Genomic DNA, 16481 nt, shown 5'->3' on the forward strand with positions numbered 1-16481 from the left:
AGGTGTTCCACAATTTCTAGTATAGAAATCTTTGACTTCTCAGAGCTTTTAGTAAGCCATGAAGTACTAGTGTTTTAGTATTGTTATACTGTTTATGGATGACAATTTCATCTGGCACTTTGTCATGTCCCAGACATTATAGTATTTTAAATAAACAATTGTTTTCAAGAGTCAGGAAAACTGGCTGCAAACTCTCTTATTACAGGAAAGTACTTTTTATATTACAAAATAAATTTTAAAATAAAGTTCTGGTTACAATCAGAACTTCAATCAAACTGTGTTGCACCCATTTTTTTTTACATGCAAGTATGTAATTGCTGACTCAAGATTGTTTCAGACAGTGAAGAAAAATATCCTAACCTGAGTGCATAGTACGCATTAGCTCCCAGACTAATACATGAACTCAGGTCTCTGGCTGCCTAGAAATCAATATGATAGTACATTAGTGTGCAAAAAGAAAGGCAGCTCACAGTGGCATGAATTTAAGACAGAAGAAGTTAGCAAAATACCCCTTCGGCTCAGCTGTCAAGCCAAGCTAAGCAGCCCCTGGGGTTATAGCTGTCTGTGTTTTCAAGTTCAGTTTGCTGCCTGCCCTACGAGCAAGAAGGTGCAGCCATACGAAAGCAGCAGTTACTTCCTGCCCACACAAACAGGAGTAGTAGTACTTCCATAGCTGTATCAGCTATTTTGCTCTTTGTAGACCTAGAAGAAACACTGATAGGAACAATGGCAGCTGCACGCATGGCAAGATTTCTGCTGTTCATATACAGATACTTCCTGCTTTTGAAATGGCTCTTTCTGTGGTTTGCTTTATGCCAACGGCATTCTCAGATAAAAAACTTTGCATTTTGTTCCCTTATTTTCACCATTGTACAGTAGCAAGAGCTATCCTTTAACATCAAACACCTTGAAGCAGAGGTTATTTTCTGTGATGAAGATGCACCAAAACAACCATTGAGAGACTGGACCAGGCAGTTGCAAAGAAATCTGCAGATTTATGAATTTTAAAGAACATATATGTTTATTTACAATGACTAGATCCCATCAGCAGAGTTCAGGATTTTGTTGACATGGCAGTGCTTTTTCCTGCATGAAGTAAAGGACAAAATGAAAATCCACTACAACTGAAAATGATAGTCTGACACACTGCTGTAAATTTTACCTTGATTTCTTCTCATGGTGTCAAACTATAGCAATAGGGCAAGACAGCAGATTCTGTTTTCTAGGCTGTGCGCCACAGGGCAGAGATCCAGGGCATGATTATCTGCTCCACTCATATCTCACAAAGGAGCATTTCTGGTGAAACAGCTGTAAATTACCTCAAACTATGCAGAAGAGAAGGAGGCTCACACATGACCTTCAGCAACAAATATATATTGCACTGCCATCATCTGCTCTGTGCTGGTGCAGCCTCACCTAAAGTACTGCGTGCAGTTTTAGGTGCCACAATATAAGAAACACTTAAAACTATTAGAGACTGTCCAAAGGAGGATTATGAAGATGGTGAAGGGTCTAGAGGTGAAGACGTATGAGGAGTGGCTAAAGTTACTTGGTTTGTTCAGCCTAGAGGAGACTGAGGGAAGCTTCCTCATGAGGGGAGCAGAAGGGCAGGTGCTGATCTTTTCCTCCCTGGTGACCAGTGATAGGACTCAAAGCAACAGCATGCAGCAGGGAAGCTGCATCAGGGCAGGTTCAGGCTGGGTATTAAGAAGAGGTTCTTCACTTAGAAGGTTGTTGGGCACTGGAACAGGCTCCCCAGGGAAGCAGTCATGGCATCGAGCCTGACGGAGTGCAAGAAGTGTTTTGACAATGCTTTCAGACATATGGTCTAGTTTTTGGGTGGTTCTGTGTGGAGCCAGGAGTTGGACTTGATTATCCTTGTGGTTCCCTTCCAACTTAAGATATTCTATGATTCTGTGATACCTGCACGGACACTGTCCGTACTGGTTCTTACCTGTTTTGTTCATCCCCTGTTTTAAAGGTTGTTACATCTTCCTCTGAGGAAGCACAGTGTTTGGAAAAAACACTGGGAAAAAAACAGGAGTACTTCAAAACGATGGAAAATGTTGGGTTAGCAAAAACAAAGCTTGCTTCAGGCTAGGCTTCAAAACTGTTGGTAGTTTTGTTTATTTTTAGACCATTTGTTTTCAGAGAACTAACTTTACTACAAATCCCAGTGGCTCAAGAAAACTTTGCAGAGAAAGAACTCACCTTCATCACTGCCCCTGATAGGCTGGCGTTTCTGTGCTCTGTCATCACTTGTGTTAAACAGCTGCAGAAGAACTTTGTGCTGAAAATTAATCATCAGGATTCACATTATAGCAAGAACAAACATTATGGGTAGAACTGAATTACAACCGATCGATGGCAGAAAGAAGGGTAGCAATGCAAAATTTCACACAATTCTAAAATCTATTTCTCAATGTGTCATTTTAATATCTCCAAAATTACTAAAGAGAAGATTGTTTACAGGTTTGATGTGCTAAAGCTTTTACTTCAGAAAATGGGCAAATACATTCTTACCTTCTTTTGTGGTGCTTTAGGTTCTTCAGAACTATAAAAAGGTAAAACATAGAATATATCATTAGGTATTACCTGAAAGAGTTTGTTCACAAAACCACCTAAAGAACATAGACCACTTGTCAAACTACAACTACAATATCAACACATTTATCAAGGCTGGGAAAATACTAAGTCTGTGCAAGCATGAAACTAGCATCCAGTTTAGTTTCAATGGTGTATACACCATTTCTTATTCCTCCTGTCAATCCCTTTATGAGAGAGTTTGGTGTTTGCAAGAGCGATATGGAAAGAGAGGGTCACAGACATTCATCCAAACAAGCCTGCATGCAAACATTCAGTGACTGAGTGCCATTCACAAAACACAATTTTAATAGATATAAGCAATACATTTTCTTCATCTATTTACTGAGAAAAAGAAGAAAGGGCAAAAAGAAAAGAAGAAAAAATTGTGCTTACACTTGCTTTACAATTTTCTCTAGCTCTGGAAGTTGTTCCTTTAGGGCTGCAATCATTCTAGTATCATCTGATACAGATACATAAAATTCCTGTAAATGACACAGCATAGTCTGTAAATAACTATAAGGGTAAATGAGCAGTACTAAGGATAGAGGATTATGACATGACATCTGATAGTTTAATGATTATAAAGAATGCCAATCTGCATAGATGAAGACATGCTGGTCCCAACCCTCTATTACTGCTACTTGTTTATCTCCAGCTGATTTAAAGCATGAGTTACACATGCAGAAGGGAAGACTGATGAGAGGTGGAAGAGAGAAGTGTTTTCTTAAGCTTACTGCGCAACCACTGACTGCTTGTACAAATACTGCTTTTTCAGATTATCAAAGAGAAAAACAAGAAAATTCACAATTAATCTGCCACAATAGTGTTTTTTTTTACCCACTGCTGTTGTAGTCAAGTAATTTTGTTTAAAACTAGTCTATTATCACTATTATTGCTATTGTTAACTATGAAATTAATTTATTTGCTTTTTCTTGAAAAACAACAACACAACAAAACCCAACAGACTTGACCATACTTGCTACTACAAATCCATCTCCTATCTCATCTGTAACTTCTCTGAATGTACAATCTGAATGAATTTCTCTGAATGTTCAATCACAGCTTGGAATTCCTCTCCTCCAGCACTATCCTGGATCTTTTCCACTCTGGCTTCTATCCCACATTCCATTTTTCTCTGAGGTGTCTAGTGATTTCTTCTTACGCAAAACTTAGAACCACTGTACCATACACATTCTCCATGATGTAGAGCACTTGAAATATTTTTCTACTTAAAATCTTTTCCACAGTTACTTGGCAGATATCTTTCAGTACAATGATGCGACAGTTCCTTCATACCTCCAAAAAGGCCAATGCTGCTTCATCTTCTTGCAGTAAATCTCCATATAAAGCAGCCCACTGGAGAACCAGTCGAATGACTCGCCTTTTGTTGTTGAGGGCATAATCCATTTTCTCTTGCTCTGTACCCTGGGAAGGCTGGGCATGATAGGTGCCATGGTGTCAAGGAAAATGCTCAGTGGTTGAAAGTATCAAAACAAGTATGAATTCACAAACAACCGACTTCCAAAAAAACACTTTCAGGGCGTTCAAGCATAACTTCCCAATATATACTTTTGATTTCTGTCTGTTGCTAGCATAAAGATTTGTGAACCTCTCACGTTCATATTAAAAAGTAAAAAGACAGTGAAGTTACTATAGAGTATAGGAGTAATCGCAATTCTACCACAGAGGCAGTTGCTGTAGAGGAGCAGAACAGAAATGACACTTGGAACAACAGAGAATAGGATATTCCTCTTTGTTCTTTGGAAACAGTGGCAGAAAAAGAAAAATGACTACTTGTGTTTATAAACAATTCCAGTCTTCTGTTTGTGAGGAAGGCTACTGGAATGAACCACCACTCTTACTGCTTTTATTTACAGAAGCTACTGTAAGCCAAGGTGAACCTCAGTCCCATTATGGTAGGAGAATCTGAAAGATTACAGTCTAAACTGGCTGCACAGACATGGGATGAAAATGGAATGAATAACAAATTCTATAGTAGCTTCATTTTATATATGAGGAAATCAAAAGATTCCTCTCTATCAAATATAGCATATTTGCGAGGCAATACTTTGTGACAGTTATTTTGTAATGAACTATGAGAAGAAGTGAGAAACATTTCATTAACCTTTTTCATGAAGAAGCATCAACGTTACAAAATATGCAGATAGAAAAAAAGTACATTTTATTCAAAGGAAAGAAACAAGAAACAAGAAAAAAGTACAGGTACAAATGAACTGCAAGCATGCCCTGTTTCTACAAGCACTTCTAAGTATACAGCATCTCAGTCGTCTAACTAAAGCTATAATTTTAAAAGCTCTGGTCACTTACAGATCTCTGCTGACATCTCTATTAAATCAGTGAAAAAGCAGACTGAAGAGCTGAACGTGGACTTTGGACTCTGTTCTCAGATAAGGCGAGGAAGGTACAAAAGATTCAGTTATAACTCAGTTATATTAGTTTACTGCACTTAGTCTTTCAGTGTTGCTTTGTTTTTATAGACAAAGAGAACTACTACTACTACAAAGAGAACAGAAAAGGTGTTTATAACCTAGGGCTTTCTTCTGAACTCTGAATTACGTTCTGTAAGCAAAGGCATTAGCAAGTTTTTGTTTGTTTGTTTGGTCGTCTTTTTTTTCTTTTGGTGTAGTTTTAAATATAATTCAATACTATTTTCCTCTCAAGGTCTCTATTTCCAATCACTCTTACAGTAATCATGCTGACTTAGAATGAAAAAGTGCTGCTGAGGAAATCTGCTGCTCTTAGAAAGTCCATAACGGGCAATAAACTGAGTTAATTTCAGCTGTTAACTATGCAAAAATGAAGAAGAATCCACAGCAGAAATGGCATATGACAGTTTGTGTACCTCTTCACAGAGGTTAACAATGCATATTTAAACCATTTCCCAATAAACTGACGACTGAGTGTGAAGTAAGCACAGAATGAGTGCAACCACTTCAACTGTTCTTCCTGGGTACCAAAATTCTGATCCTGGATTACCATGAATAATAACATTCCCAAGTATATGGAAACAACTCATATTTTAATACTGGCAATCTTTCATGCACAGAGAAGTCCAGCATCCTTTCAAGCTGCACTTTCAGTTGCTCGAACAAAATATTTTAAAATATTAATTAGAAATCAAAATGATCTAAAATACATATTTTAAGCTTCTCATTTAGAATTATAAAATCTCTCTTTTTTCTTTTTTTCCTAACAAATATTAACTCACTTTATACAAATAAAATGTTATGGGAAAAAAGTATCTATTAACTCACGCTTTTCAAATGATCCTCCTGCCCAAAATCCTTGCACAGATCAGGCAGGCTAACAGGGTTACTGGGGCACTCACTTGACTGACAAACTTAGAAATCTGCATTTTAATTTCATTCAGAAAGGTTTCAAATGACTAGGGAACTAAACATGTCAGTACATTTATGGAAGTAAGTAAGTCAAAGGGTCGTATGAAATAAATAATATATTGTAAGCTCTGTGCTCCAGTGTCTCAGGGAGCAAGTTTAATATTCCACTGAGTCATTTTTCTCATGTCATTTTTACATTTCAAACACTGCAATTATTTCATGTATTTTTACTTTCTTATTAACTGACTCACCGCAGGCACTGGTAAATTTTCTGTATTTCTACTGCTCATTTATATTAATTGCTCTTTTATTAACATTATCACAGGGAAAGTCAATGAAGGGTTCTCCCATTTTTATGGGGCCTAGAGGATGCAGATTCACTGTGGATGGTAATCAGAAGTAAAATATCATGTGTTCTTGCAATAAGTGTCAGATAATTGTAAAATATTTATCAACACCAACACGGTTAGAGTTCAATATATATATATTTCTAATTCTGTCTAACATATGCTAGGAAATGGAATCAGTTCTGAAGTCTGCTCTTTGCAGCATGGGAACATTTACCTAGATTGGGAGCTGTGTGAAATCAGCACCCATTACTACAGTGGAATGCAAGCTATCTGGCTAGCATGATGGTAAGTAACGTTCACAAAACATTCATAAGGAAACAAGCTAAAGAACTATTGTCCACAGAGAGCTAAAGAAGAGTTTATAAATTGAAAGCATTTAGACAGTAGCCCTTTAAAGATGAAAACCTATACACATGCTCACGGACTTGCAATATCCCATGAGTACTATCCTAAAGGGCACTTTTGGACATGTTACTCTATATCAAGTTTTATTTGGGGATTTATCCTGCCTCCCTCTGACAAACTGTAGCTCTGAGAATTTGTCCATTTCTATCTTTGTGAAGTAGAGAGAGAAACAAGGGTCTTGGACTAACAGATAAGATGTGTGCCTGTTATGTGACCCAGAACAGGGGAGCATGTCCTTTGCTTTCGTATTAAAAAAATAAAAAAGTATGTGATTCTTTAATATTGCAGGGTTAATATGCTTTAATGATAAAATAGAGGTGTGTCAAGGGACAGCATGGCATAAGTAATGAGTCCTGAGCAACAAATAATGTTATTTAACCAAAATAGTGCACACGTCCATTCCTTTCAGCCTTAAAGAACATACAGATGACCAAACACTGCTGTAAAGGAAGAGAAAAAAACAAATAATTTATACCCTGTACTATGCTTGAAGGCACTACAGTGGTCTAGCTCTACTCATACCTGCATGCTGCCAGCTAAAATAGGATCCTAAGTGGGTGTAAGAAAACAGACTTTTATTGATTCAAAATTGGGAGCTGGAGCAAAAACAGTGTCTCTGACTGAATCACCTTTCTTATTTTTCTTTTACCATTTTAATTTCCTCACTGAGCATAACTAATCTGTCCTTAGTCTCACAGCACCACCAAGCATTTTTGTACAGTGATTTTGCTCAAAAAAGATGAGCTTTGTTAGCAACCTTTCAACTCTAACAATAAATTTCAATGGTACAATCAACAGAGCACAGTTTGATTTTCCATATTCAGAATGGACCAAATAAACAGTAATTCAGTTCTAGGAAAAGCTGACACTAAAGCAGTGGGATACCAGTTCCTTCCAGCCCTCCTCCTCCTCTCTGAAAAGGAATTAGCGTGATGCCTGCCATGACCCACTTAAGTAGTATATTGGTCTTAGCCTCTCTGGAATAGGTTTTATAATCTATGCATACACATAAGCGACACTATCACTTTTATCTTCAGAAAAGCTTTTCCTCTATAAACAATGAGGTACAATTTACTTATGCATCTGATTTTCCCAGTTATTGGATATCAGAGGTACACTATTATAACAAAGGACAGACAAGCCTGAGTCTCTAATGTACTGATTGAATAATATGATCTAGATAAATCTGAGAAAAAAAGAAAGTGCTGTCCTTTCTTTCCTCCTCTTAAAGCTGTCAGCAACAGCATTTCATAACAATTTTGATATCTAAAACTATGTGGTTTTGGAAAATGTGTTTGTTGCAGGTGTACGAACAATTTTCTGTAGACCAGTTTTGTGGGTCCAAAGGTTTTCAAAAACAATTACTGTCCTTGCTAGGAGTAACACAAATAGATTCTTAAGCTTGCCAGACAAGGACACGATGCTCTATTTTGTGGTTTCAAGGTGTTAGCTTTCCCAGATGTCACTCGCCCTGCTGAGCTTCAAGAAAAGCACACTTTCACATCAATCTGATTCTAAAAAAATAAATAGGGAATTGAAGTTACACCTCTTGTCAGAAATCTATAAAACAGAAAACATCATATGTTTATTTAATGCTCCCAATCACTTGATTCCATCAAGTCACTACACACGAGGGAAACTTTTTGGTCCCCCACAGCTCCCAGAACTAAATGACCTGCCAGTAGTTGACTGATGGACATTTCACACACGCCTTCTACAAAACATGCAGACAGTATGAGAATCACCTCCAACTCTTGATGTTATCCAACTGTAAGTTTTTTTATTTTTTTCCCTCCTAGGTATTCAGATGCAATTCAAGTTTCTTGCAGTTTGTTAAAATTTCCTATAGACTATTATTATTATTGTTTGTAGGTGTATTATGACAGTTCCTAGGAACTACTTACTCATTGTTCTCCTAGTTCATGCACCCTTCTTCTTGAAGCAGTTTGCAACTTGTAATCTATAACATGGACCATTGAAATCACCAAAACATAGTGATCTTAGCTAAAATCTAGATGCTATGGTTCAGCAAAAATCAAAAAAAGACAGAAAAGACACAGGAGGGGTAGTCCAAATTTTTATGTAATTTCACTTATAAAATTATAGAATGGTTTGGGTTGGAAGGGACCTTAAAGATCATCTGGTTCCAATCCCTCTGCCATGGGCAGGAGACCTTCCACTAGACCAGGTTGCTCAAAGCCCTGTCCAACCTGGCCTTGAACACCTATCTGGTGAAGGGACAGTAGGTTTCTTTTCCCAGGAAAGATACTATTATCATGCTCCAGGACTGCATCTCACAAGGGGTTTGCACTATCCATTTCATAGTTGTTGAGCTAGGGACTGGCTGTTAGTCGGACATTGAGAACCCACCCACAAGGCACAGCCTCCATGAAATAAGATTTAGTTCTTCAGAGAGAAAAGCTTCCATCCTATCACTGTTAGGGAAAGTCATAAAAGGGACACAACTTTTTCATTACAGAAGGATATTGTGCCATCAAGGCTGGGCAGAGCTGACTATTTGGCATAAAAACACAGTGCATCATAATAAAATCATTTAAAGCAGAATCTGTGAAAAGAGAAGAAAGAAAACAAGAAATTAAGCCACAGCAAACATTTTGGGGACCACAAGGATGAGGCTTCTTTCAGCTAAAAGATCTTATTAGCCCTCTGCAGATAATAAAGGAGTCTTTTTGCACTTTGTTTGTATGTATTAAGTATGAAAATGTGAATGAACAAATATGAGCTGAAATATTAACCTTTTATTCTTGTCTACATAGATTTTATTGCACTTATGTTAAGAAACAGCCTGTGCTGGAAAATTTGGCACAGCTAACAAAATAACAAAAAAAAAACAACACTTCTGTACAAAAGTGAAATATTTGGGTATATTTCTTCTCTACAAATGTAGAGATCTTAGCATAAGAAGTATCAGGCCTGCCACGCCTGAGTACCTAAGAATTGCTGCTGCAGCTTTAGGGAACTGCAATATTAAGCAGCACATTTAGTATGTACTATGTAGGAGAAAGCAAACAATTTAATTCTTTGCTGATTTCCTAACAATGAGCAGAAGACCTAATAAATTTAAATTAATGGTCAGATTTCTGTTTTTATTTTGATTTAAAAGTATCACTGCTGCTACATTAAAATGTATATGGACAAAATGATTGGTAGTACTTGTATTTTATCTGACAACAGGGAAAGCTCTTTTTACACTTAATGTGATGTGTATTAGTGCTAGTGTAAATCCCAGGTTTGCCTTATCTTTGTACTTGTGACAACAAGAAGGATTTATAAAGCCTGGCTGCAGAGGCCAGTATAAACTTTATTTTACTTTTAAACTATGCAAGTCTTACATGGAACCACTGAGAAACAATAAACACTATACTCTGGGGTATCGATATTACAGTGCAACTTTTGAGAAAAGAGAAATATAAAAACGCTGTAAGTAAGTGATGTGAGAGAAAATATGGTGATATAACAGTTAACCTAATATTACATCACTGCTTCACTGTAATTCACGTTTGAGAATATCTCTAAGTTGACAAAGCACCAACATAATGGTGGGACTTTTTATTTAGATAATATATGATCAGGGGCTAAGTTTGAAAGGATTTCAAAAACAATTCAATTTAGAAACATATATAATATATTCATAATATGAATAGTGAACTTGCCATTATATACTTGCAGGTTTAAAGAACAACATTCTGCTTGTAATCCTAACAATTAGGCACCTATGAAAAGGTTGATTTTTATTCTTAAAGTGATTAATACACACAGTGTAAAAGGATTTCTGTAATCTTTCAATTCTTTCACCATTTATGGCCTACTATCCAATACTCTGAGGTCAGTAACAAATTAGTTGTGGATCATTTAGGAACACCTTAGAATATATACTTGTTAGACATCTGTAATGTCAAAAAACTTGCTAAAGCAATATCCTGTAGCTTAACGTACAAGTCTCTGCATCACTTTATCATAAGTAGGAGGATTTTTTTTGTGCCTAAATCTCTTTTTTTCTAAATTAGAGTACTTAGTGACAGTAAAACAGTAAATATCTATATCCTTAGATGTAAATTGGTTGTTCTCCTTACACAAATGAAAAGCAGTCTATTAAGTGCAGCTGCAGCAACCCGCATTCTTGGGACTTAGCCCAGAGTGCACGTACTCTTTTGATTAAGAAGTCTTCTTTCCCTGCACATGGGAAAGTTATCACAAATTAGTAATCTAAATGCAATGTGATATGGATATGAACATTTGGGAAAACATATCCTAGCATAACGCAATGGCTAGAGGAATCAAGCTAGTTCACAGTATTAAGTGACAACCAAAACAGTAAGTATGAGTACCATTATCATCTGGCGGTTAATGCATGCTCTTTTCTGGCATTATGGTTGTGCCTATTTAAAGTTCTGACTAGTGGTCTGGCACCTTTTGAGATTCTGCTGTTCTACTCTGAACCAGAAGTATGAATACAACAGAGCAAGCGAGGAGGACTGGATTGTTGTCTCTAGTCCTAGATTTTGTATGTTTTCTTAAGGATGGATGGCTCTACTTCTGGGAAAAACTACCACCAGATGTTTTTCAAAACAACATGTTGCAGTGTATCCACAGCTTGCTGTATATGCAGTAATAGTAACGACACAGCTTTTGTCATGTACCTGTTGCTTCATTTAAAGTTGCTTCAAGGCGCATAGTTTCTAGAAAGTGCTCTAAAATTTTTTCTGGGGTTCCTGACATCACAATATACCTGAGGGAGGGAAAGGAGCAGTTAGCGTCTCATAGGCAAAATGACAAATCAAGAAAAAACTGCATACCAGTGAGAAGACAAGGAGTACTAAATGCAAATACCTACTTGCACCAGAATCTCTGTGTGTCTTAGGATGAAACCACTCACAATCTTTGTTACCCCCTGTGAAATGTATTGCAATAACACTCTCCACCCTACCCAGGGAGTGTGAGATGACAGACAGCCCCCTCCCTGTACAAGTACTCCATCACCACAGTTACACTGCAATCAACAGAGCTGCACTGGTGTAAACCTAGGGAAGTGCAATCAGAAATGCTCCACTGAGAATGAATACCTCAGTAATGATAGCAGTTCATAGTCATTAGAGGGTCTTAATAGGCTTACTCTGAGCATGAAATGAGAACTAGTGTGTATCATTGTCAGAGCAAGGAAACAATTTCCTCCAGCAACACTGATAGGGGTTGGTCTGAGAAGATGGGAACAGATAATGAAATACCACACTGTACCTTCAAATTTGTGTAATGCCTTAGATAGCTGAGGTAAGTAAGCTTTTGCAAGCGGATAAACTTACTATTGTACCATTTCCAGGATTAAATTAAAAGGTGAGAGAAGTAATGCAGTAGTTAGGTTACTCTGCCTAATGCAAGAACACTGGCAACATTTTAGGTACCAGCAGAATATCACAGGATATTGCTACACTTGTCCTGCCATCTTTTTTTTTCTTTCCTTGCGGATTGGATTTTTCTTTTTTAATCTTTCCCTCCATTCTTCCAATCTTTGCATTTTTTCTTCTTTTTTTTGGAATCCGACTGATAAAGTATGGAACTTTAAAAAAAAAGAAAAAGGAAAAAAAAGAAAGAAAGAAAGAAAAACCCCCGAGAAGTGAAGATACTCTGCTCCTGCTGAGAAATAAGTGGTGGAGCTGAGCTCCTGGGAGCTCCTCCTCACTTTGAGCGCTGACCGTCACAGTTCTTTTACCTGCCAACCCCTTTGGAAGAACTGTATTGATGTCCCAAGAACACAAACACTTGTTAAGCCAGTGCACATTCTCGCAGAGATACTAACCAAGTATCTAAGTGAGTGAAGCAGAGAAATCACAGGTTGCTGTACTCTGAATATGAAAGTGAAAATGAACAGTGGAGCGACTTGCAGGGCTGCTGAATTTATCCTGCATGAGTGTGATCACCCATAAAGAGAGAAGTTAGATCATGGGAATGAGAACTTCAGAGATAGTTCTTCGAAGCAAAACTGTCACTGTTTGAAAGCATGGCTCAGGGAGCTGTGTCTCCCCAGGAGAGAAAGCAGTAGAATCCAAATCACAGCTCAGAGGATCTGCTCCTAAAGTGAAGTTTTCCCCAAGATTAAGAAGAAGAAAATGAGCTTCTTGGTTGACTCGATGTCTTGGGGAAACAACTCTGGGATGCAGAACATTTCTCTAGTTCAAATACTATGTACCTGCTTCGGGAGCAAATCCCAAAGGGCAGCTCATCTGTAGCGGTATCAGAGATGTGAGCTACCTATTTAAGAGCAAAGCAGCAAGCCTTTAAGAAGAGGTCCCTGTTAAGTCTCTCTTTTGGGCCCAATGACTTTCAAAAAGTACTGAGCACTCGACCAACACATTCTAGTAAACACATTCTGGAAATTCGAATAGACCAGTAATTTGATTTGTAGTCTTGACCATAAATGCAGCCACTTACTTTTATCTATTAATAAAAGAAACAAAAGAAATGTCATCTTTAAAACCAGTGAACTCACTCTGAAGATGTTAAATAAAAAGATGCTGCCAACACACTGCTAAGAAAGACTGCCAAAAAGCAGCCAGTGAACGTTCAAAGTAGCTTCCTCTTCTGTGTAGCTTGCGTCTGTTCGTCATAGTTACCAGCGAAAGTTCCCTTACTGGCACACTGATAGTACACAAAAGCTGACCAAACATGTAAAACATTTACAGAAAGCAGATTCTGAGCTATACCTGCAAAAATTCCTGGAACATAAGTTTTAAAATAACCAGGGACCATAACTGCCTCTAGCTACTTTTCATCAAATTCTGAACAAGAAAATGTTAAATAATAGAAATAATGCTGGTGCAAAGAGTTTCCAAGGAAGGTGGTGTTTAGAACATGTTTAAATAAAACTTTGACTTTTGAAAGTATGAAAAATTCATCAGACCAAATAAAACGGATTTAAATCTATGAAAGAGTCACTGTGCGTACCAGCTGCTGATGCAAATCTACTGACTGCAGTCAAGTTTCCCTCGTTTAGACAGGAAAAAATTGCTGTAAGAGTATATCATTTCCTAGGAACATAGTTTATTTTTCCAATAGATCAAGTGGAAGATGAAATGGCAGTTTCTAAAATGTGTGAAATGTGTAAAATACAAGCAATGGTTTGTTTAACCATTCACAGATCTTTACAAATATTTATACTCAATTATAAAGATAAAATATGTATGTGAAATCCCAGCTCAGATAAAAACTGTACCCAAAATATCTCATAGTAAATTTGCTCTTTTTTTGAGAAAAAGTAAGATGCAGGGTGAAGGATTCAAAACTTCTTTGTGCTTATTCTGTTGAAGTTGCTCGAGCGTTGCTAAAGAAAATGATTATGTGACAGGAAATTGTGCATCCATTTGTAAATAACACATTTACAAAGCCTTTAGGGGTTTTACCAACATTTGGAATTATAATAGCCTCACTCCACTCTTATCACAGTAGCATCCAAACAGAATTGTACTTTTCCCCTTTCAGTAAGAAAGTAAAGAAAATATAAAGAATATTGTTATTACAGTGCAAACCTCTTCTGTAAGATAAGCTGTGCAATTTTCATTGCATGAAATCTTCATTTTGTATATAAATTGTACCTAGCAAACTCTTCTTAGAATCCAGAGTTTAAAATCCAGAATGAAAATATCTATGCTTAACAATAAAACAATGTATTTTCCTCATGTCTTTTACACAGTAGCTCTGCTTAATATGGTTTCAGCATTCTCCACGTGCAGTCTATTTAGAAGTTATTACATGAGATAAGTATTTACAGTGAGATCTTTACAGAATTATTGTGAAAAGTCATAGAACTAGTGTGCTGCTGGAAATGGATATATTATCCACCGTGGGGCATGTGACTGGCTGATGATTAATAAAAAGAACATTTTATATACTCTGCACTTTTCCACAGAAAGGGGGAATATGCTATTGTTTGGATAATAATCCCATAAGAAAAAGTTAATCATTGTCTGACGTGCACTATTGAATCAAAACATACTTGTGCTGAGGCTGTGAATTTCCTTGATTAGAAACTCTATTTCCTGCTGGGATCTTCTCCAACACCAAGACATCTTGGTCGTGTTCTTTGAGCCTTACAGTGTTTGCTTCCACATCCTGCAAGACAAGTTACTTTTAAGAAAGTAATTGCACTGATTTGGCTAATTAGTTACTCTGAAAAAATGCATGACTCTCAAACACAAAGACTCTGTGGATGGTTCTTCTCCCCTGTGTTTATCCAACTTTATTTGCTTTTTGAATAGGCATAACCCAGAGGGAAGCATTGGCATTGAGGGAAAGGCAGAGAATCATTGGAGAGACTGGAGCAAGAACCATGAGAAAAACTTCTGGATACACCAAAGGAAATTTGCCAAAAGAGAGAGTGCCTCCAGAATTTTCCACGTGTAATATATTTTTTACCCCTAGTTTCATATGAACATTATTGTGCATAATTTTAACTTAAAAAAAAAAAAAAAAGAAAATCATACTTAGACCAGTAAACTGTCAGAGTACTGCTTTCTTTTCATTTTCTACTACCAGATCATACTAGAAAAAGAAAATAAAAGAACTAAATATAACATGTATTTAAATAACACAGATGAAAATCAGTAAGACCACAGACTTCCATCTTCTTTGAAGTATTAACCAGAGCTAAATCAGTTGGAGTCTCTATAGCCAATGCTAATGGCAACCTAGTTCCCATGTGAACAGTAAACATAATCATATCGCTTTTTTCTAGCACAGTACTCCGGAGTTACCAGGCATGTATACTTTTCAATACAGGGTAATACTGTTTTTGACTTCCTATACTATGAATGATCACAAAACAGCTTGTATTTGGATGCAGGTTTCAGTTATAGAATTACAGTTGAACATTGGAACACATCTGCCCTAACATTAATAACTGGGAATTAATAATTAATTAATAAAATTAAGCTGGGAATATCTTTGTAGAGCCCTCTGATAAAGATATCTGTGTATTTAACTGTACCTTATTAAATTTGCCACTTGATTTTGCCTTGAACCTATTGAGTTTAAGGCACCTGACACTGATTTATCTAGGAGAACAAGAGATCTTGTTTTATTCAATATTTGGATGAGAGATCACCTAGAAATCCTAGACAGTACCAGGACAAACAGAGCGCTTGGCAAATTCTAGACCACAGGAATGTGAGAGACAAAAGATTACATTTGGTCACATTTTCATGGCTAAGCTAGGAACAGAAAAAGAGGAGAAGTGATTATACTTTACTTGACCTTCTAGACTGTCATATCCCTGTTCTGCAATTAGGGACACTTCAAATATGGTTATTAATATATCTATACAAATAAGACAAGACTCTAGAAAGATTTGGAAGTTCTGACATCATACTGTCAAGGTGGCCCTTCCCACGCTTACCCTAAGGATTCTGTTGAAATCCTCCTTGTCTACTCTCAAGAAGTGGCAGTTGTCTTCACGCAGAACAATAGATGCAGCTCTAGGAGCATCATTCACAAGTGCTAGCTTGCCAAAATCATCTCCTTCATGTAGAGTACATACCACACCCTGCACAGAGCAAAACATTTACATGCAGAAACCCATCATTACTGCGAATTCTATTGAAAGTCCTTGTACAAACACCGGACTTCACAATCAAATACCAAAACAAATCTATTTGGCAGGAAATCAAAAGCCAAAATAATGACTAGGAAACAATACTTGATAGCTGGTTATTACTATTACTAAAGAAAGGCAAGAATAGAAAAGAATTGGCTTGTTCTCTAAAATTACATT

The 16481-nt window shown here is 37.0% G+C and overlaps 1 protein-coding gene across 11 annotated transcripts in view; it reads right to left on the reverse strand.

The window, feature by feature from the left end:
- RAPGEF4 (Rap guanine nucleotide exchange factor 4) overlaps positions 1 to 16481 on the reverse strand; it is a 154408-nt gene that overhangs the window by 25220 nt on the left and 112707 nt on the right. For all 11 annotated transcript variants that reach the window (XM_048061613.2, XM_048061611.2, XM_013171541.3 and 8 more), the window contains 8 exons: positions 16107 to 16253; positions 14709 to 14824; positions 11362 to 11450; positions 9188 to 9266; positions 3883 to 4033; positions 2980 to 3068; positions 2524 to 2554; positions 2212 to 2290 (listed from right to left, as the gene is read on the reverse strand). In XM_048061613.2, coding sequence (XP_047917570.2) covers positions 2212 to 2290; positions 2524 to 2554; positions 2980 to 3068; positions 3883 to 4033; positions 9188 to 9266; positions 11362 to 11450; positions 14709 to 14824; positions 16107 to 16253 — 781 coding nt within the window. The remainder of the gene's footprint in view (positions 1 to 2211; positions 2291 to 2523; positions 2555 to 2979; positions 3069 to 3882; positions 4034 to 9187; positions 9267 to 11361; positions 11451 to 14708; positions 14825 to 16106; positions 16254 to 16481) is intronic.

Source organism: Anser cygnoides, chromosome 6, assembly GCF_040182565.1.
Source record: "Anser cygnoides isolate HZ-2024a breed goose chromosome 6, Taihu_goose_T2T_genome, whole genome shotgun sequence".
Lineage (NCBI taxonomy): Eukaryota > Metazoa > Chordata > Aves > Anseriformes > Anatidae > Anser > Anser cygnoides.